The sequence below is a fragment of the Heliconius melpomene genome, chromosome 13 (genome assembly GCF_056956725.1).
Source record: "Heliconius melpomene rosina isolate 202511_hmr_F chromosome 13, ASM5695672v1, whole genome shotgun sequence".
Lineage (NCBI taxonomy): Eukaryota > Metazoa > Arthropoda > Insecta > Lepidoptera > Nymphalidae > Heliconius > Heliconius melpomene.
This window is the reverse complement of record NC_140401.1, coordinates 6554756-6577844: the sequence shown is the minus strand read 5'-3', so window position 1 is coordinate 6577844 and position 23089 is coordinate 6554756. Positions and strand designations below refer to the sequence as shown.

Here is a 23089-nt window from a genome sequence, read left to right as displayed (position 1 = left end):
GCGAGAAGCTTAAAAAAATACAATGTAAAACCATAGTAGGGTTCCACCGATAAAGGAAAATAAAACCAGCCAAGCGCGAGTCGGGATCGCTCACAAGCTCACGAGGTCTCGAGCTTTTACTGAAATTCGGGCTTAGCTAAGCCAGAGCCCTTTCATCTTATACCTCTCTCGCTCGCTTTAATACCAAATTTTGCCCCACTTTTAAAATTATTATTTTTTAGGATTTAACCACAAATGTATAGTTTTAGATTTTTTACTGAACGAGTACTATCTATGGATTCTAGCTGCCAAATTTCGTAATTCTAGGTTATTCGGAAGTACCCTATTAATTTTTATTCTCTTCAAAGTGTCGAAATACGTATTTTTTTGCGATATAAACGACCAGATCTTGTTTTTTTTTAAAGTAAATATAGAATTATGATTTTTATCAAGATATTATCATGGGGCTGTAGATCTGATTTTAATTTCATTTCATTGTCATGACAGACAGACAGACGGACGGACAACAGAGTGATCTTATTATATAGGGTTACTTTTTTTCTTAAAAAGTACGGAATCGTAATAATGAGAGGTCCATAATAATGTATTCAACAATAACACTTTCTTTAAAAACGTTGATAAAAGATATTAAGTATCCCCAAAAGGAAATAAAAAATAAAAACACAATTCATTGAATATATATTTATTGTAAATTAACTAGAATCAAACTAACAATATGAATAATCAATAAGCCCAGGTAACCTGCCAGACCAGCTCTACCACACATACAATCTTAAATCCCTCATACATCCCTTACACCTGAGTGACTCCAAAATACAAGATCAACGTTATGTTAATAATAAAAAAAGTGCATTTTTACACGCAAGTGTGAAAGCTTGTGGATATTAAATTACCGCTACGTGTATATAATGTGAATATATTACGTAAATAGTAGGTTTGGTGTTGTTCCTTACAATGGCCGTGCGACGGCGGTAACTATGAAACTAAGGCTATGCGAATATCTGTCGCCAGAAAAACATATTTAACAAGCATTTCTATTAATTTTAACACTAATAATATCTCATTGAATATCGTTTTACGAGTGCCGAACAATTATCTACGCTACATTTAAATACTTGATCGATTAATTAGTTATTATTTTTTATTTATTAATAACATGAAGGAGCTGAAAACAGGACAAATATATTAATCAGATTATATTATATTTGATCTATTTAAGTCTTGGACTAAAAAATAAGCGAGTGTCATTTAGCGATATCGATTTAAAATTATGTACTAATCGAAAGTATTTACAATTTCAGCTCCAAGCGCAATTACAACACTAAATACATTAGATTGTAAGATTATTAATAAATAATGGCTACTAATCATTAAACTACTTTGAATAAATAAATTACAATTTATCTAACAAGACTAACTAATCAAATGGTTGATGGCAATAATAATAATTGTTTCATAAATACTGAAGGTTAACGAAAATTTAATGATGTATGATATAATTTTAGAAGCATAGTGACTTTAATGTTAACTATTATTATTTATCGATCGTTATCGATTTCATGATGTATTACACGAAACAATTTCGATTTATTTATATATTCGTTTATAATACGCAAAACTCGTCGAGTAGATTTTTTAATTCTTTGTTGTGGGCAGCCTTTGAGCCGGTGGCGGGAGACGCGGCTGACGCTCTTCCATTGTAACTGAAAATAAATTTTATATTATTTAACTTGTCAAATATTACGCCGATAGGTATACAACGAAAATATTTTTTTTCGTTTAGAGTAAAAATTACATACTAAGTGAAGAGCTTTAAAAACTAAACCAAAAGACACTTGTTATACAATTATTCTTGACAAAAATTAAACCCAAAACCATCCTTTACATTCCAAATACGTGAACACAAGATACATCATTAAATTATCAACGATTCGGGAAGTCCTTAAAGGTCTAATCTTACTCAAATAAAGTATTGCTAATAATTAATTTACATTTTATTATTATTGGCTTACAATTTTATTTACTTTTCATATAATAAATCTGTAAATTCAATAATAAGCGTATTAATAACATATTAATTGAACATAGATAGCTTGCAGTTTTTTGTATAAAGGTGCATTAGAAGCTGAGTTAATGATATATGATGAAACAAGAAATAAACGATAAGGAAATGATATTTCATTAAACAAAAATATGTATTTTTGTTGTATGTATGTAGTTATTATTGACGGTCTTTAATTTTTTGTTTAGTTTATGATGAGTTATTTAAATGTACGTAACATTTAAATTGCAAGAATATCTAACGACAGTATATTGCACAACCAATAAACTGGGTAAAACAATATTTCTGCCATATTGGCAAAATCATCAAAAATACAGATATGATGTAAAAAATGGTATATGCTTCGTCCAAGGCTGTAAAATCACAATAAAACTAAATGTGTAATGATAGCCTCCACAGTGGAATATATTAACCCAAAAGCAAAGCAGGCGGTTTATCCGGTTCTCACCTAATCGTACGAGGAACGGTTTCGGTTTCGATTTCGGTTGCCGTTTGTGGTTGTTTGTCAGCACCAAATAGTTTGCTAAACCAGCCCGATTCCGAGCCGGGCTTTGCCCTGCAACCAACCAACGAACGGAGGATGTTACGGGCATTTGTTAGTATGGGAGTAACTAAACGTTATGGGTAAATGGGTATACGGGGGTACATGCGAGTGACTGAAAAACTGCAAGCTATTTACAAATATATAACGATAAAAATAATTTTTATTCTTTATAAATAAACGAGTATAATAATAATTGTTCACGGTCTATTGTTATATGTTGACATCATCTCACAAAACTTTTAAAAATAAAGAATAGAATGGAATATAAATGGTTCTATAGAAAAGTATTTTTTTTTATAACGTAACCTCCGCTTCGACCCTAACTTCTGGTTTCAACGAGTGCAATATTATAAAAATTAGTAACATTAATTTACACAATCCAAAGTAAGCTACAAAAAATGTATAAAAATGAAAACTAGAATTAGATTATTGCACCGATCGAGCCTTAGGATGAATTTTTATGATTTATTAATTTACCTCAATCTCTTTCCGCACAGTATAAAAAGTAAACTGTGAGTAACATATCATTTACTAGACCTCATCATATTGTTGTGTCTTCTCATAAAACACAATAAATATCTTAATAAAAAAGGAACTCGTATTAAGTGAAGTATTTTTTTATAATATATACATTCCTTTCTATAGATTTTTTCAATAACTATAAAAAGATTGTAGCCATAAAAATTATAGACGACCACGACAGATAAATGAACAATAATAGTTACGTTATTTTTCTTTTCAATGTACATGACCTTAAAAATATACGCGTCCAGTGAAGTCCGTCCGTCCTTCGTTTTTTTGGCAGCTAATCCCAACGACCAACATCTTTTGAATCCGAGGTTTTTGGAGACCGTCCAAAGGCTGAGTGGACCTAGGATTCATTTTCACAACCTTTCACACTTAGAATATTGGTAGGAAATAGGATTACCTGATTTGTTTCTGGTTCTGCAGCAGAGTGCGGAACCGTGGCTCCACGTAACTCCACGAGCCCATGTTCTTGTGTTCCTCCTGGCTCCACACGAGCTGCGCGTTGGGGTACTTGGCGATCTCCGCCTTGATCAGATCGTACGGGAACGGCGAGATTTGTTCCAATCTATTTGGATACAGGATAAAAGAGAGTAAAGTTCAAGTTGATAAAAAGTTTAATAAACATTATGTTTTAAATTATAAAAGTATTTAAACACTAATTTTAAACTTTTAACGAAACATTTTTTTTAAATATTTATGAGGGAAAGAACATTTAATCACCTAGCAATAGCGATGTCCTTGTCAAGTCCTCGGTCACGACGTTCTTTAAGTAAATCGTAGTACACGCGGCCCGAGCAGAACGCCAATTTGCGAACATTGGATGGGTTTTCAACGGCGGGTCCTTCTTCTGGGATCAATCTGATAAAATATTTTATACGACATAGAATAAAAGCTTAATTCTGATGTTTGTAATAGACAGATCAGGTATTATTTTCTTAATTAAATTAATAATAAATAAGTTAAATTAATACTCAATGTTCAAAATAAACATCATAAATTTTTATTATGTAAAATATTTAGAATTATTATTATAACAGATATTTCGTTTAATTTATCAAAGTAAAAAAGGTTATTAATATAAAAAAATAAATAAGACTTTCACTATATTAACTCATTAAGAGAATGTAAATGAATAGTATACTATAAAAAATACATTACCTCTTAAAGGAAGTGCCTTCACACATATCATCAAAGGACGATTTACATTCAGGGTGTCGCAGTAACGACTTGGGCGTCATCAGGATGAGAGGCTTCCTGAAGGGCAGCGCGATCTGCCGCCGCAGGATGTGGAACATAGACGCGGGCGTGGAGCAGTTCGCCACGATCCAGTTGCAGTCGTGCAGTTGGCGGACTGGGCATTATAATAAAAAAACTACAATATTATTTGAAACTACTATTACAATGCAGCTGTTTGTCCTTTCTTTCAAAATAGTAAGCATATCTTTCAATAGCGATCATATCTTTCCTTTTTTCTTCCTATATAATATCTATATAGTAAGTAACAAAGAGTAAAATTAAATATATATTCCCTAAAATAAATATATACCTTCATAATCAGGACTCTCTGGTGGCATATAGTCTGGATCGTCAGCACTCATTTGCAAGAAACGCTCCAAGCGAGCTGAAGAGTGTTCAGGTCCCTAAAAGTAAAATAAAACTTAGTAAAACATATTTTTACTCTTTTTTAGGTCATCATAATTATGTTAATTAATAATGTATCAATAAAAACAGTACTTGAAATTTTCTTAGCGCGCAGGGACACAAGTGGGTTGAATCCCACTCGGGAGTATACTAGAGTATACTAGACTAGTCTTCAAGAATTCGACGGAAAGCAGAAAACGCAAATGTCTCAATGGGGAACAGTATGTCTTTACCCAGGTACCCAGGTTTCATCTGGTTTTCGAGCTATGTGCGGGATACAACGTGAAGCTTGAAAAAATGACCTTAATCAAAACATTCACTCACCATGCCTTCCATACCGTGAGGTTGCAATAACACAATACCGGACTGGCGCACCCACTTAGCTTGTCCGCTAGAAATGAACTGATCTATAATACACTGCGCCACGTTATTGAAGTCTCCGAATTGAGCTTCCCATAAGACTAGGGCGTTGGGATTCGTTACCGAGTAGCCTACTTCAAATCCAAGCACACCTGAAAACAAAAATCATTTCAATGCTTTCATTTGCAAACCAGCTAAATCAATCAGCGTGAAGTTAAAAAAAGTTTTAAAGTTCAATTTTACAACTGCGTAAGGAAAATAAAAGACATAATAAAAGTTTAATTTAAAATAAATTATTTAATATAAATTTTGTAACAATAATAATTTTGTGATAGATATATAACATATTTTATTTTAATTACAATCCCAATTCAAATTCGAAATATTACATGAAATATAAAAATTATATTTACCATATTCAGAAAGGGAGCTATTGCACACAGTGTAGGGGGCTTGGTCCGGGTAGAGGTGAGCGAGGGCGCAGTAAGTGGCCTTGTCTACCTTTTGGTGGTGAAGGACGTGATGTCTGGAGAATAATAATGTATGTAATATAATGTTAATTCAAACAATTTAATAAAGACATCATTCAGATCATTGTTTTGCGTTTTTTATATATATTTCTTGCACAGACATTTTTATTTTTAATATGTAATTGTATAAATAAAAACTAAAAGACGTACCTATGCGAGAAAGTTCCTCTCTCGACATCCTCGCCGGACAGACGTACATGAATACCCTCCTTTAGTAGAGATCCAAACGCCATAGCCTCTCCCAAAGCCCAGTCCACAGTCCTATTTTTGACCATCTCCATACGAGCCTTCAGGATACGCAGTAGACCTTTGTGTATGACGAACTCCGCCGCGTTGGGTGGAGGAGAGGAGAACCGATTGCCGATATGTACAAGTGTTTCTTCTACTACGCCGGTTGGTGCCATCTAGACATTATTAAAATATTAGCTTAGTTATTAGTAATGATATTTCCTCGCCCTGTTAGCGTTCTCAAAGTTGAAACGGAATGTCTTAACATTATTTTCCGACCGCCTATTTTGCTACATACGGAACACAGTGAAAAGACGAAAAAAGAGATTTATGCCCAACTAACACGCAAAAGAAAACCATTAAACATAAACATACCTTACACCAATTAAGTAAAAGAAAATATTATAAAAAAAGGAAATAGTAATATAATTCTAAATTTCATTAGTATCGATTTACATTGGCAATCCTAAAGCTTGAAATATCGAAATCTCGTTATTTTTTATCATCATACATTCTCTTTTTTTCTAAACATCGATCAATTACGATTTTATTATAAATATAGATTTACCTTCAATGGATCCTTGCCCTCAAAGAAACCAGACCAGGGAGAGTCCAACCAATCCTTGTACTTAATATGTGTTTCCTGTTTCGCCTGGTTGTAGGCATCTTCACAGATCTTCTCATACTTGTCCTTTACATCCTTCACTTCGTCAGCTGTTACGACGCCTTCAGAGATTAGTTGGTCTGCATATATCTCCAATACTGTAAAAAAATGTGTTTTTATAGTGTGCTTTTGTTATTTGTGAGTAAAGGCTCATCTTTTATATTTATTTGAATTTGGTAGTAAGAACCTAGGGATAGGACAATCCTCGACTGCTAATATTAATCGCCCTTGAGAATTCTATCTCTAATCTCCACTATCTCTACTCTAACGAGATTTCATTTTGAGCAAGACCCCAGTACTGATTCTTATTTGATTTTTGCCCAGTCCTACGTGTGAAAAAAAATTTACCCAGTCGCGAAAAAATATAATTTTCAACTATAATATTAGTATTATAAGAGAAAATACAATCAAAAATTTTGTTTACAACTTCCAGTCGACCCGTAAAAATGGAAAAGCACAAAATATTGCAACGAAAAAAAAAATAATAAAACTTCTATGAAATAAAAAATATATACTAAGTAACTTTAATAATTGGATACAATAATTCTAACAATGATTACCAGATTATGAATTGCAAACTTTATTTACCGGGCTTGGTGTTCCTAATCTTCTGGTACATGAGCGGTTGCGTGAACATGGGCTCGTCGACCTCGTTGTGCCCGTTGCGGCGGTAGCTCACGATGTCGATGACCACGTCCTTGTGGAAGGTGGAGCGCCACTCCGCCGCCACGTTGCACACGTGCATCACGGCCTCGGGGTTGTCGCCGTTCACATGGAAGATCGGCGCGTTCACCACGCGAGCCACGTCTGTAGGAAATCAGATATTTATTTATATATGAAAAAGATGTTAATTTGTCAAACCAGAAGAAAAAAGATTGAGGTTTTATTATAGTCTAAGTTCACTTGTTTTAAAAATAAAAAGGCCTATATCTCTGCACTTTCTTGTACTCTTTAAGCAATATTATTGTACTTCTTTTAATTTAATTTTAAATTGTACAATATATTTAGAGGGAAATGTTTTTTACCCTTTATCATATGTTTTTTACACTTTAGCAATAAGGTCTCGATACATTATATTTTAAGTAGTCGATTCAAAAGTAATTTTCAATCACTTAACCAACTATTAACAATAATAATAATTTCACTAAAAATCTTACCAGTACAATACGCCGAAGATCTAGAATGTCTAGGGTCAGTGGTAAATCCGATCTGATTGTTAACTACAATGTGTACGGTTCCGTGTGTAGTGTACTCTGGTAGGTCTGACAAGTGCATTGTTTCGAACACCACGCCCTGTCCAGCGAAGGCGGCGTCACCGTGGAGTAGGATTGACATTACCTGGAAACATGTTTACATTAGTTAATATTTTTAAAAAACCATAGCAGGGTATAGCAGGGTAGGCAGAGGGAACATAATGCTAAGACACTTCATTTCACACCCATTTCCCAAAGATATTGCTGTTGAGTGGCGAACTCAACGCCAACTTTGTTTTCTTACCAAAGCGAGGAAATGAAAGAAACGCACGATTGAGAATCTAACCCACAATCGCCGCGTTTACAATCGACTCTCGAACTCTCTCCTCAGGAGGTTAGACGATAGATTTTTTAGGGATTAATTATTTTTCAGAATACAGCGTGAAGCTAAAAAATGTATAACCTTCTTGCCCTCATTGTCTCCCCGGTAGAACTGTTCGGCACGCGTCTTGCCCTGCACCACGGGGTCCACGGCCTCCAAGTGCGAGGGGTTGGCGCACACCGCCAGCCGGATGTTCTTGTTTGTGACGCGGTTGAGGCGCTCGATGTATGTACCTAAATGGTATTTCACGTCACCGGAGCCCTAGAAAAGTTTAAAAAATATTTTTATCATTCAAATTGATTGTTGTGAACACATATAAATACGGATTAACAGAAAATGGATGGATTAACAGAAAATGTCAATCCTACAGGAAACCAATACCAGCTCGAAAAAACTATTCTTTTGAACAGGCGGGAAACAACAGAAAATAATATTATAAGCTTACTACGAGTGTGGATCTTATACATAGATTGCTAGATCGATCGACGGATGACAGATAAAATAGAATAATAAAATTCTTACGTCATCCTCAGCTTCGAGACCAGCGAACTGAGTGAACAATTGATGAAGAGGTTTACGGCACACGTTAGCCAGTACATTGAGACGACCTAAAACAGTAAGAAAAATATTTCATAATATGTGACATATATAAATCGCATGTTTTAGTTTCGCGTTCTTTCCCGCATATCGCACGATTTTAGAGGGAATTAGTGTCAAGGTATATTCTGCACCTCATTTTCTTCCTAATTTTTCGTCTTCCAATATTCTTCCCAGAGAGAAAATGCCAATAACTAATTCCTCCAAGTGGGAATCGAACTCTAAATCGTCAGATTTTACAGTCAGATGCTTTACTGTGCCAGAAATCATTTGTTTTTAAAAATACAAAAACAATGGGACATCATATACAAATTAAAACGATAATAGCTGCATTAATGTGAATTTGTGTTGCGGTTTTTGATACGCTATTTAATTGACAAGGCGATATTGTAATTTGAAAAATATAAAAATACTTTAATATCACACTTTAATGATATGATATTAAAGTATTTTTGTATTTCTCAAATTCTTAATTATTCATATTCATAATTTTCTTTAGTTTTCATTTGCGGAACAGAGTGTCTTAACACTAGGCTCCCTCTGTCTACCCTGTGTGCGGGATACAGGATGTAGCTGATTTTAATATTATGCTAACTTTCATCACACATACGACGTAAAATTTTAAAAAAACTATTGAAATACTAAAATAACTCACCTCTGTGTGGCATTCCCATAATAACGGATTCTACACCGAGACGAGTCGATACATCGATGACCTGCTTCATAGCGGGGATGAGGATCTCGCAGCCCTCCAGACCAAAACGTTTCTCTGAAGACCATTTCTTTGCCAAGAAGTTCTCGAAACTGATAAAAAACGAAAATTAGGGACTAATAGTTTTTCATATACAATATTTTAAATTAATTATATAATTTCATATCAATACCGTGATATAAAATAGGTTTTCATCCAAAAAAATATAATTTATTTCCATATTTATTTGTCATATTTTAAGAGCCTTTTTTATTAATGCCAAATTAATTATAAATAATTAAAGGTATTAATAATTAATATATAATACTTATCAAGAATTAATTCTGTTAATAAGGAATAAGAACAATCTGGAAATTGACGGCACATGTCACACACGCAATGATTGATTTATGTGTGTAAAAATATCGCATTTATCATTTCAATGTCAAGGAAATAATACTTTTATCTTTGTATTTACTTTTAGAGATAGCAAAAATTTGATAAAACAAAAATGTTATCTATGATGATTGTCTATAGTGATTCATATATACAAACGAACTATATTCGATTTTAAAAATAAACTCAGTTACAAAATCTGTCTAATGACAATAGAAATCAATTTTGTCTTGGCAAGGGTATTTTCGATCGATTTTCATTTAAGCGTTAATCGCCGCTTTATTACATTATGTTACCATAAAATCTCTTATAAATCTATAAGTAGAAGCCAATCGTTAAAAATGTTATCGTCCATATGAATTTACTTGCCTAATTCAAAACAAATGAATATCCATTCCATTTAATTAATAATAATTGAATACGGTACATAAATCTTCATAACACCAATAAAATCCAGTATAAATCAATCTCTCACCCGGCAGATCTAGTGAGGCGGGCGAGTATCAACCGCTTCTGGTCGTGATTCATTTTGGTGACGTTTGGCGGCTCCATGCGTTGTCTGATCCAGTTGCATTGCTCTAGCGAGTTGATGAACATGAATTCTATACCAATGTTGTTGCAGTAGGCTTCTTCGAGACGGTTGAGGATTTCTCTACAAAATTTATTTATTTAATGATATAATTGTTTATATATAAATATAATGATTTATATATAAAAATTGTAAGGAAATGGCAAAGCGTCCGACTGCAAACATGACGGTTATGGGTTCTCTGTGGCTGTGGCAAAAAGACAAAATACAGCGTTGAGTTCCGCCACCACTTAACACACAATGTTTCGAATATTGATTGCAAAGTGGGGAACGGAGTATTTTTCCTCTGTCTACCCTGCTACTTGCGGGGTACAAAAAATATATAAACTTTATAGTGAAGCTAAAAAAATAATTATCTAATGATTTAGGCATTTGCCTTTCGCATTCTTTTTCGCAAAAAAAGCTTATATTTTGAACCTAGCAGAGTAATGCAAGTGGTTACAAATTTTACAGAATAATTATGGTGTCTCTTTAATTAAAGATTAACGTAATAAATTATTTATTAAAACTTATCTGTACTTTAAACTAATATTTATATCTTATTATTTAGTTATTTATGTCTTACCTTAGGGGTAAAGCTTTTTCTTTCTCTCCAATGAAAGTGGTAGAGGGTAGTTTAAAAACCCTGTCCATATCAGCTTCATCTAAAAATTAAGTGATTCATAAGAATAGGTATATTCACGAAAGTATGACAATCAATCAATCTATCAATCAAAGCATTTCTTTTTCTAATTTTAAATATAAAAATGTACTATTATCTTCCGTTTTAGTAGAAAAATCTTAAAATATATGAGAAAATGCGTAAAATAAGCACATACAGAAAGAAGCAGGCCTTAATGATATCATATCCCTTTACTAGCATGTGACAAGATCGTGAACCAATTATATGACACATTGATACAATTGAATACTATCGAAAACACCCAAAATAGTGGACTTATCCCATATATTTAATCCTAAGACAAATACCAAAATAACCATTTAGAAAACAGTTATTTTAGAAGCAGGCTAAAAAAATATTCATAACAATTTTCCAAACATATAATTTAATGTATTATAATGGCTTAATATTGTTTCTTGTGCATTTGTTCTCTCAACGCCAGTATGTACGACGCGTGTCGAAACGCCATTGGCCGCGATCCAGGGCCGGTGAAGTAAATTTATCGTTCAAGGTCACCTTATACCTACATTTATTTACCTCCGGACAATGTAATATATAAGTAAAAATGTATATACATAATACACAAATGCAATAAGTACTTATAAATAATTATTAATACTTAAATGGTACATGCATATAATCACCCTTATAAAATCATGCATTTTGTAAATTCTCGGGCATATTTAGACGAATAATCATGCATTTATGGAAAGATGAGTAAATATATGTTGCGTGCATGCCGAGGACTGGTGCGTTACGACACTCCTTACGTAGTTATGGCGTACAATCCGATGTGAATAGGAAATAAAAATGTAAACATAACCAAAATGCAACTCAAATGATAAAACCACATAGCGCCATTGCACCTGACAAATCGTTTTGTAGTAAACTCGTGTAAATACGAAAGAATCTGCACAAAATCATACTGAATTACATTTGTAACAGATTTTCATGCAGTGCCTTTTGTCAGGGGTAATGACAATGTCAGTTCGGATGTCATGTTTGTTCCCTCATGATATTTAGTTTACTGCATCGCCATAACTACCCGCTTAGCTACGCCGAGCTGTCCTTACCAAACCTGTAGCTGTTGTGAATGACCTCCCGAGGGTTTTTACCGGCCATATCGTAGTTTGCTATTTCCAATGGGTCGAGTTTTGCTATATGATGTCCTCGAATCTGTTTTTAGTTTGTAATTTGTTAAGTATATTTGAAGGACTGCATGACCTATGGTTAGGTTGTTATTTTTTAAAAAAAATTAACAAGCTCAAAGTAGAAAAGAATAGTGAAATAATAAATTATAATATAAAAATCAATATAAAGTTTAAAATATACATATTGTCGGATATATATTATCTATAGTTTAATATAGTTTAATCGTCATTCACACATCAATTTGTTCTTTGGAAGAATACAAAAGTAGTGTTAAAAATTCTATTTCAAAACTGAGAAATTATATGAAAATAATTATTTAATTTAATGTAATTTAATATAAGAAATATAACATCATTTATATAGTATGGACGATTTTACAAGTAGAATTGTACAAAAAGTAAATAAAAATATTTCATAATAGAATTAAATAACGAAAAAATGTACATAGAAATATCCAAACAATCTTCTTAAAGTAAACCATATTATAGTTATAATTTAACCAATGCATATTAATTGCAAGAGATATAAGAATAAGTTAAAAAAACAAGTATGTAATAATGTAAGTGTCAGATTGTTTTATTCGGCGTCACACGTAAGATTAACTATGGTCATATATCATATGTTTATATACTAAAAAATAGTCTATAAATATATCACTAGAAATAGACAATCCAGGAAAAACTATATTTTTAATTATTTGTTTCATTCATATAAAAACTACAAAATGTTTTTTAATATTAACCATGTCGATATTAAACAATTATAATCACCTGTTCTAGTAAAGGAATATGATTGCTCAGCAACATTACTGATGAGAATACCAACTAAAAGCCTTTTGTTATACAAAGACAAGTACCTACTACAATACTATGAAGAAACAACACAGTTAAGACCGAATATTAAAAAAGCTAGTCTCAAATCAATAATCGATTTATACACCTCATTTAATAAAGATTAGCGTGGTCCTTATAGTAACAATACTTATGTGATTTGTGTTCTATATACGTAAAATATAAATAAACAATTACATATAGATGTAATCATATTGTCAAAAATATAGTTTAAAAAACCTCTTTACATGTTATTTTCAATACAAACGACGTAGAAAGATTAGGCCGACTGCCAAATCAGTCATAAAACAAAATAAAAGTCAAAGTTAAAAAAAATTCCAACGCGTTATTTTTTTTTCCTACAACAAAAATAAGAGCAGGCATTTATGACCCGACACCATAGTCAAACAAGACTTCTATCTACTTTCCTTTACCCAAAAGAAAAAACAAAATTAAGTCCAACGTAAACAATTCTGTAATAGAAGTTGTATTACGTCACAAAATACCCTCAATACAAGAGTAATCGCGACCGTTTAGAAAAGCTAACCCCATAGCCAAATTATAAATTCGTATTGCGAATTGACAGATTTCACTGGTTTATATAACATTACCTACATATTTATATGAATATCTACATATGTGTATTGAATAGATACCTATTAATTGACAATGTTTCTATTGAAATCACAATTTACATATAGGGCAAAATTTATATATTTAAGCTATACCTTTATTGTTGAGGTAAAGAGTGGTGCAGGCGCACAATGTGTAACTGTAAAATCGACTGGTTGTGGGGGGTCGTTCCCCACTCGAAGAAATGAAATATTTGTTTAAATTTATATTTTCATTTCTTCGTTCTGGTGTCGAGACAAGCGCGGGGTTGAGTTCCGCCACACACTCAATACCTCCAGAATTAGGCGGCAACTGGTGAACGGTATGTCTTAACACTAGGTTCCCTCTGCTTACCCTGTTGTGTGTGCGGGATACGGCATGAAGATGATTTGATTACATTTTTTATTTTTAAATTTTACTTGCAGTTCGTTCAATAAACATACATTAAATCTGTATTTGCAATTGATTAATTATACCTATATTATCGGATTTCTCTTTAGTTTTCTCTCTATAGTTTTAGCAAGATGTGAGAAAAATACAATTACCTAATGTATCAAATAAAATTTATTCATCTTTAAGGTATATTCGTAAGTCACCTCGGTCGATTCTAACATATGTAGTTAGACCATTTATAATTAAAGGTTTAATATTAAAATTATGTAAAAAAATTGTATTAAGAAAGCGTGGTGCTTGAATTAAAGAAAGCAGTATAAAGTGCATTTAACTGGGTAGCTAGCCATAGTACTTTTATATTAATTGACATATTATTTATACGCAAGCCTTTACAAGAATCCCGATTCTCCATAGAATATAAACCAGTGTGTTATCTTATCGCAATACGAAGTGCATACCGAATCGCACGTGTTGTCGTATGACGGCCTCGCTGGCGAAGGCGCGCAGGCCGCCGTGCCAGTCCCCACTCGATATAGGGTCCCCCGTCGTGATGCCCAGCGGGTCGAGGCGCGCCACGAGGTGCCCGCGCGACTATAAACCATGTCACATCTGCTAACTTCATCACATTTTGGAGTATTGCTTCATTTTAGTCGTAATGCTTACACCAGGTTTCAAATTGACAATATAATAAGAGAATAAATGTTCGGTGTTCTTAATATTTGCACTTTAGAAACAGAGATTAACGTGTAGAAATACGTTAATTTTAGTAGTATTGTTGATAGAGGGTTGGAGGGTTGGAGGATTCGTTGTAAAATTCTTCATTCGTTACTTATACTTACCCTTGATACATTATTCTAAACAACGACGAATTAAAATATAGCGTCATTTTAGTCGCAATTTTTGGTTCGGATTTCAAAGTGAAAGATAAATCGGCAAAGATAAACAACTTATTATGTTCCTCATGTTCGTAAAATATGCAAATTTTAGTAGTTTTGTTGATAGAAGTAAAATTTATCATGTGATATAAATAGAATATTAATATTTTAATCTTATCAGTTTCATAATAAATAACGATGGTTATTTATAGTGAAAAGCTCCAAATATACGATAGATAAAATAAAATTAACAATATAATCTTCGTAATAATGTTATAAATATTGAGACTAGCCATTTATCACGAGATCGGCCTGTTTAGTTAGTGAGAGACATTAAGAATATATTTGGTTAATTGTAGATGCTTTGAACAAATACACTTACCAGCCAGATTTAATACTACAAAAAAGATTCGAATAACAACACTACTGCAAACAAATCTGTTAACTAGGCTGATTTAACACACCATGCAAAGTAGAATATACTCTTATTTTATTATCGTCATGAATTATTAGTAAGCAAAAACGTGTGTTACAATCATGTCTACGAAAATGAGATTCGTCACTCTGGAGAAAATTATCACGGTTTGTGCTCGTTGCTGCTAGTAGTGTGTGTGTAGTAATTAAAATTTCATACGTTGGTATATCTAAAGATCATAATTAGCAAAGATTAGCTTTGACTAAAGCGCTATATGCCGATTGCTGCCTGATTGAAATTAATGTAAAATACAATATAAAAATAACTGTCGCCCGATGTGGGACTAAGCCAATCAAAACCAAATAGCTAGATCAACAAGCTTATCAGATACAATAATTAAACAACGAGCAAGAACCATGATAACTTCCCATACAATCGGCCCATCAATCGTACCGAAATTGAAATATTTCCTCATGATGAGCTCCGAGCGCGGCGCTCGCATGCCCAGTTCGGGCAGGTTCGCGGTGGTGATGCGGAGCGGGTCCACGTCCGCCGCCAGGTGGCCGCGAGCCTGCCGTGGCCATCACGTTAGAACACATTTAAATATTACGTAACGCAAATTTTTGGACTTTATTATCCCCAGGTGCGAATCTTCGCTCTCTTTCTATAAACTTTACGTAATAGTCAAGGAACCATTCTTACATTCCCATAAAAAAGAAACGATAAGGGGTTATTAGCACTTCGAATATTTTGATTGTCCAGTTCTTGATTCAAATCTCCTGCCGCTCACGTAAGACATCGTAACATTTTACAAGATCCCCTTTCTCCCCCCAAATTGCGTTACATAATACTTGAATGCCCCCACAAGCCATTTGTAGTAAACAATGATGTACTTTTGAACTAAATATCAACTAATATTATTATCATCATAAATCGCTTTCAATGTAAATATTAAACTGATTTTATAATAGTTTTCTGGTGATGCTCATGTCCACCACCAGGCGGCTGCGAGCCAGTCTGGGTCCTAACCCTATACCTAACCGTTATGTACCACACTTATCTACTTTTATATCAATTATTACATCAATCAATATCAGTATTCTCACGTAACAATGTAATCGAGATTATGAAAGTGTTTTGTCAAACAAAAATATTATTTGAAATTGTAAATTTATATTAACATTATTTTACTATATTATTATTGAAAAATATTAAAACATCACTAAGTTAGCTGCATATATATTTAATTCTAAAGTTAACGATAATAAGAAAATCGTGTACATGTTACGCAAGCATCAGACGTGAGGAACTCAGGACAAATTTAAATTACAATGAAATGTCCAAGACAAATTGTAAACCAGATTGAAAAGTGCCTTCACCAGTTTCTGGCAGATAAGTGTGGTAATATGTTGAACAAATTAACGGTAGCGTTCACACAATCGTGACTGGTGTCATTTATACTCTGTATTTTGAAATACTTTAAAATACATGTATGCAATTTATGTTAAAGTATAGTTACCAATCCATAGTAAAAAATTAGTTATTCCTAAATGTGCTGAACTAATATACAATTTAAAATATTTAGTAACCAAATCATGTCAATCTAAAAAGGAACATTATACAAAAAGGAACAGTATCCCTACTTTATAGGGGGACACCACAAACGCATAATTAGAAACTTATATTAATATTATTAGATTAGGTTATTTTTACTATAAATTTCAATAAGTTCTTATACTTTCTTGTAGTTTTGACTAAGCTATGCTCTATAAAAGACCAAAAGGTGACAGTAATAGTAAAGAATAGTGTGTGTGGGGCAAAATTGCAAATAAAAACAATTGATAAATGTAAAACGTATTAAATAATGGACAATTGTTCACCTGATAACTTCTGATGATGGCTTGCACCGCGAGATGGTCATCGATGATCTTTTCGTTGATAGGGGAGCCTGTTCAGAAAATTATTTATATTATTGTAAATGTTGCGATAAATAGTATTACGTTGTAGTAGTATACGTTGTAAATATATATGTATGCTTTATTATCTTCACGCCTTTCCTTACTTTGTATGAGGCATGTATGAAAATTCTAGTGATAAATAATTTCATATACTCATTAGTGTTTAAATATCAAGTGGATTAATATCAAACATAATCAGTTATATAAGCACTATATTACTTCAAATTTAATACATTGTATATATCTAGACAAATCATAACAAATGACATAATGTCTAGTGCTAAAAACTTGTTATAGGTTCTTATACCTAAGATATATCAGGTATACTTTTAAATCTTAAATGTTTTGGAAGCGGAAGAAGGTAAAAAAGACCTAGAATATTTAAAGATACTGTACTGTAACTGTATAATTTTGATTATCTGTAAGATTATGGTGTTATCACGTTGGTGGGCAACTGAATTTTATATATATATGTATATATATATGTATATATATATGTATATATAAATGTAAATAAACATTACGCGCTTATGACGCATGAAAATGTCGATTGCAGATATACATCGGTCTTATAAGATAAGATTTTATTTGCCAATTGCGTAACGACACCGTCGCACTGCGGCAACAAGACAGCTTCTTATTATACCTGTTAACACTATTATATTCACCGTCTTAGTGCAGTGCTAGACAGGTTTGGTAGGTGCATATTCAATTATCGACATAAAATGGGCATTTTTTTTTAATTCATAAAATAATGTAATAATAGATATATATATTTTAAATTAGATGGTTTACGAATCCAATACAACCTAAGTAAATAAGACAATTGATAATTGCTAAGCATCATTAAATAAATATTTAAACATAATAAACTTTTGTATTTATTATTTAGCAATATATTAACAGACGCTTATTTTCTTTATTTAATTTAATATTAATAAAACTTTTTATATTAGAAGACTATATAAAAGAATAAAAAGGGTTTTTAATACCCTAATAATTAAGGGTTTTAAAAAGAAATGAAAAAAATAAATCGTGGCTGTTGTGGCATAAGTACACAAGCGTACGACTGTAAACGCGACGGGTTCGATTCTCACTCGGGGAAATGTTTTTTTATATAAAGTGGAGCACGGGGTGTCTTAACATTAGGTTCCAAGATTCCCTCTGCCTACCCTTCTACATGCGGGATACAGCGTGAAACAAAAAAAATACTTACCAGCTGATATAGAGGGCATGCCCCCGGCGGCCGGGACCAGTGACGTGAGAGGCACTTCATTCTTATTATAGGGCGCCAGATTTGGCGGAGACGTGTACGCGACGCCCGGCTGAGCGCCGTTGGTCGCATTGCGGAAAAATGCATCCCACGACTACGAATAAAAGGAAAATTACTACTGATAGAAATTACGTAACAAATGTACCATTCTTATTTATTTTGTTTTAAAAATGGAAAAGAAATATTTATATAGAAAATAAAGAAGAAAGAACTTCCTCTCCGGCTACCCTGCTCGGTATAAAGCATGATGCTAATCAGATTAAGGAACATATACCCAATAATGCGTTAATTTTTCGTAAACAGCCATTAAATGCCAAGATACAATATAATGCGGGTAATAAATGGAAACAGTATTCATAATATTTTGCTATTTACGTAAACATCAAAGTCTAATGACAATTTTTTGACCTATAAAGTATCAATAGTTAATTACTTGACCCCTTGAGTATCAAGCTTATCAATTGCTCTATTTCCCACGATAACTAAAAGCTAGACGCAACACAAATAAACAATAAATTATATTACATTATAATACTAAATACATTTAGTATAGTAAAATATAGTTCACTTTATTACTTTTGGTTGGTCTGACCCAACAAGCACGTATATTATAGCTGTACCATTCCTAGAGAGCCTTCTAAATCCCCTTAGTCATATACATAATCTATTATCCTAACTATGCAAATGGCATCAGTTATAATATTATAAAAGATTATTTAATTAAATATATTAAACAAACACTATTTTAAAACACATGTGACATACTTATTACAGGTCAAATCGAAAAAATAGTAATATAAATAAAATCGAATATCTGGCGGTCGCACTTTTCTGTTTCAATAAGCATATTAGATTATAATTCTCACAAATGAAAAATTACTCAGGAAAGGCTTATCGACAGTGACGTTGTTTACTTCGAGCAAATTTATGTAATTCATTAGATAAGTGTGAATTACTTATGAAAGTTTAACTCTGTAGTTAGAACCCACTAGCAAATTGACCTTGTACATATAGAAATTTTCACGTCACAACCTTGACGAAAACAGTCGTTTAAATTTTATAGGATGAGACTGGTAGTCACAATAATTATTCAAGGCTATTGTAATTTAATATTATACTATTGTATTGAAATATTTTGCCTTTTACTATTATAATTACTCAATGATTATAATCAAACGGCACTTAGGTTTAAGTGTGAAATATTGTGCTTATTATACAATCCCAACTATATGTTATGTAAAGAGCTAAAGGAACGCTATAATCATACCAAGTGCACAATAGTAATAAATTACGTTACTTTATAAATTTTCGTTACGTAAATTTATAGTAAATATAACATAATCTAATAATATTAATATAAGTTTCTAATTATGCGTTTGTGGTGTCCCCCTATAAAGTAGGGTTACTGTTCCTTTTTGTATAATGTTCCTTTTTAGATTGATATGATTTGGTTACGTTAATTAAAAAATTAATAAAATGAATAAACAAATAAAAATATGTATACTCACAGTGTGAACAGAGTTAGGATCTGTCAACCAGGCATTGTACATTGTTTCCACATAAGCAGAGCTTGAACCGTTGAGGAAGGGTTCTGCTGCCGTGGAGCTTTTTAGCCTGTGGGCCTTTATTGTCACAGCGGCAGCCTATATTTAAATTAAAAAAGGTTGTATTTATTACTTCCATCATTTGTAATTCAATAATAAAATCAAATCTATACCAGATAGCTTTTTAATCAAAATAATACAGTGGATTTTTTTTAAGAAAATAAAAATAATTCTTTCCCTCTTAGTAAGGAGTGAACCTTATATATATATTGATTAAACTTTAATTGTTGGCAATTAGATATTATAATTATAATACAAAAAAAAAATTAAAATTTAATAAGGCCCTTTTTAGATTGTCACTTATTTAAAGGTTCATCATTTTTATCAAATTTCTCTGCCAATAAGGTTATCATAGAGATATTGACTATATTAGTATACATAACTAATCTTTATGTAATCATACTAGTTATATTAATAAGTGCCATTGAAAGTTATCTATCTTATCAATGCTACTCTAAGCAGAGGGCTTGTCCAACAATAGATAAGAAAGTAAATAATATTTTCTAACAATCTATGAGTTTTAAGAGAAAAAGTTCAGGCAGTTCCAGGCATCAATTATAAAAATTTTTTAAGAATTGTGATTTTCAAAATGAGATTATAATTTGTAAAACATCTTCATCTTTCACATAATATAATCTCTGTTTCATATAGCTAAATTTAATCATAATATCTGTGCATATTTGTCTACCACATTTTATAAGATTAAGTTTACTTTTTAGGTGACAATGTCATGACCACACTGACACATCATGATAAGATAACATTTTTCAGGTGGAAAATTAATAAAAACTATTTTCAAAGTGAGTTTTGTTCAAAGAGTGTTCAGTGGCAGAATTTAGAATAAGAATCAGATACTAGAATAAGTATCTAACTAATAAATAAACCAACAAACATCATGTTTACAATCAAAGACTATCATACTGCACCATAATACCCTCTAATTACTAAATTAAACATACACAGTCACTATATGCAAGTTTTATTTTATAATACAAAATAAACATATGAAATATAAATTGTTACTTGTTAATAACATTTTTAAGTGTCAATTATAGGCCAAACTATATTTGTTGAAGTTATAGGAATTATTGTTTTATATAATTTCCCAAATATTACTCTGAATGGAGACTACTTTATTTACATCTATATAACTAATAATTATACAATATTACTAACCTGTGGTTTGTTGAGAAGCCATGATGCAAATCTTTCTGAAGTGCCAATTTTATTTGAAGCTTGAAGTACTATCCTTGCACGATGCATGTTGAGTTTTGGTTTTAGTGTGTAAGTAAAGTTTTTCTTTCAATCCTATTAAGAAAACAATAAGATTTAATATAAAAAATATCCTATATGTTTATGTAATTATTTTTAACATGTATTTAATATGTTTATACTATTTCCTCTATTTACTATTACCTCATTATTATACTATTATATATTGGCCACAATTCAGTTTTGTGGTGGTCGACAGACAACCCTACAATGATTCCTTCTGGCACAAACATTTTAATGTGAAAACAGTTGTCAATTTATATAAATTTTATATAATTGTATAATTATGTAGTTATGTAAAATGAAACAAAAGTAAAATGTTAATGGCACATAGGTTGAAAGCAGCTTCTCTTTGTTACTTGCATTTCTTGGCTGGTAGAATTTTACATATACATAAAGGTCTTTAAATTAATAAATTCTTTAGAGTCAAGCAAAGTAATGAACTATCTAGAGCTCTATTCACAGTATAAACTGGGTTATCAAGACAATCTCAATGTCAACCTAACTGGCACATTGACAAAGTATGATATTTAAAAATTTACATTAACAATTCTCTAGACATCTGAATTGTGTTAGTATGATTAAGTGTTTAACATTGGCATATTATTTCTAAAAATGTTGTATTATTGGATATATAAATTAAATAAAACTAATAAGAAGTTTAATATGTTTATATGAATTAACAAAAAGTTAAAATTTCCATTTTTATTATAATTTTATTATTTAAAATACAATATAATTGTAGTCTCAAGAACTGTCATAGGACAAAGTAAATACTAAGCAAAATATGTTAATGAGAAATCCGAATGTGTCAACGTACGAAAAAATAGAAACAATGTATTAGGCCTGACTAAAACGTCATGATTTTTTTTCAGGTTATGTTCATGAAGTTATGTTACAAATATTCTTTACTTTTAATTGAATACTAATAAATATAAATAGCCAAAACAGATAATTGTTTTGAATGTTAGTAAATATTTTTTATCTTATATTATATCCACTTTAATAACGAGTACCGATACGGTCCGTGTCATAAAACTGCAACGTTTGATAATTATGTTGCAATATTTAAAAGAAACATACCTCTTCAAAGCTTTCCTTTGATAAATAAGTTAAATGATCAATACTGAAATCCCGTGATTCAAGGTTACATAACACGAACCTTTCTATTACGTACAAAATGAAATGTTTGCACCAAGATAAATAATTTCTATTCAAATGAGATTTCAATTCATAATTAAAATATCAATTACCTTTTTTACTAATTAAAATTAAATGTTTTCTTTCGTATTTAAATGAATTTAGAAATTACACAAAAAAAATATATTGAACATTTTTCACAGCCGTTTCGTGCTTTTTCCTCCCCCACAGATAAGGACTGTTCCAATAACTTGGGAGAAACTCAAACTCATTTGACTTATGACGTTTGTGTCCAGAAAACATACCATACAAATTGCACAGAAGAGCTCTTTAATTGTAAATTTGTATAAAAAAAATGTAATGGCACTGTAAGTATTGCATTAAAACAGGAAAAATACATTTTGAAGAATATTTTGTAAAACAATTGTAATTTGTGTGTGTAAAAATTTGTGACATATAGCACAATATTTGATGTAAAAAAATTATAAAATTTTTGCTT

General features: G+C 31.7%; 1 protein-coding gene across 11 annotated transcripts; it reads right to left on the bottom strand.

The window, feature by feature from the left end:
- Positions 1 to 666: 666 nt before the first annotated feature.
- On the bottom strand, positions 667 to 22844 carry Ogdh (oxoglutarate dehydrogenase Nc73EF). Of its 11 annotated transcripts, none has more exons than XM_085195647.1 (24): positions 22704 to 22832; positions 22534 to 22616; positions 21355 to 21486; positions 20083 to 20217; positions 18518 to 18668; positions 17224 to 17291; positions 15797 to 15914; positions 10971 to 11049; positions 10292 to 10468; positions 9385 to 9533; positions 8655 to 8740; positions 8214 to 8393; positions 7715 to 7895; positions 7146 to 7364; positions 6462 to 6655; positions 5816 to 6069; positions 5549 to 5661; positions 5100 to 5287; positions 4681 to 4774; positions 4293 to 4485; positions 3855 to 3992; positions 3535 to 3699; positions 2511 to 2618; positions 667 to 1703 (listed from the first exon to the last, which is right to left on the bottom strand). In XM_085195647.1, exons 3-24 carry the CDS (start codon positions 21439 to 21441, stop codon positions 1604 to 1606), a joined length of 3177 nt encoding a protein of 1058 aa, XP_085051773.1. In that variant the 5' UTR covers positions 21442 to 21486; positions 22534 to 22616; positions 22704 to 22832; the 3' UTR covers positions 667 to 1603. The 11 variants fall into 11 exon arrangements, with proteins under 11 accessions (XP_085051773.1, XP_085051771.1, XP_085051775.1 ...); XM_085195645.1 differs by lacking the exon at positions 15797 to 15914 and adding an exon at positions 14512 to 14644; XM_085195649.1 differs by lacking the exon at positions 15797 to 15914 and adding an exon at positions 12140 to 12242.
- Between the last annotated feature and the right edge of the window lie 245 nt (positions 22845 to 23089).

Excerpts from the sequence above, each read along its gene's own strand:
- Ogdh (XM_085195644.1), bottom strand. The coding sequence starts at position 21,441 with ATGCATCGTGCAAGGATAGTACTTCAAGCTTCAAATAAAATTGGCACT. Across the intron at positions 8,394-8,654 it reads GTCTCGAAGCTGAGGATGAC|GGCTCCGGTGACGTGAAATA; the intron begins GTAAGAATTTTA and ends AAACTTTTCTAG. Across the intron at positions 1,704-2,510 it reads ACCGTTCCTCGTACGATTAG|TTACAATGGAAGAGCGTCAG; the intron begins GTGAGAACCGGA and ends ATTTATTTTCAG.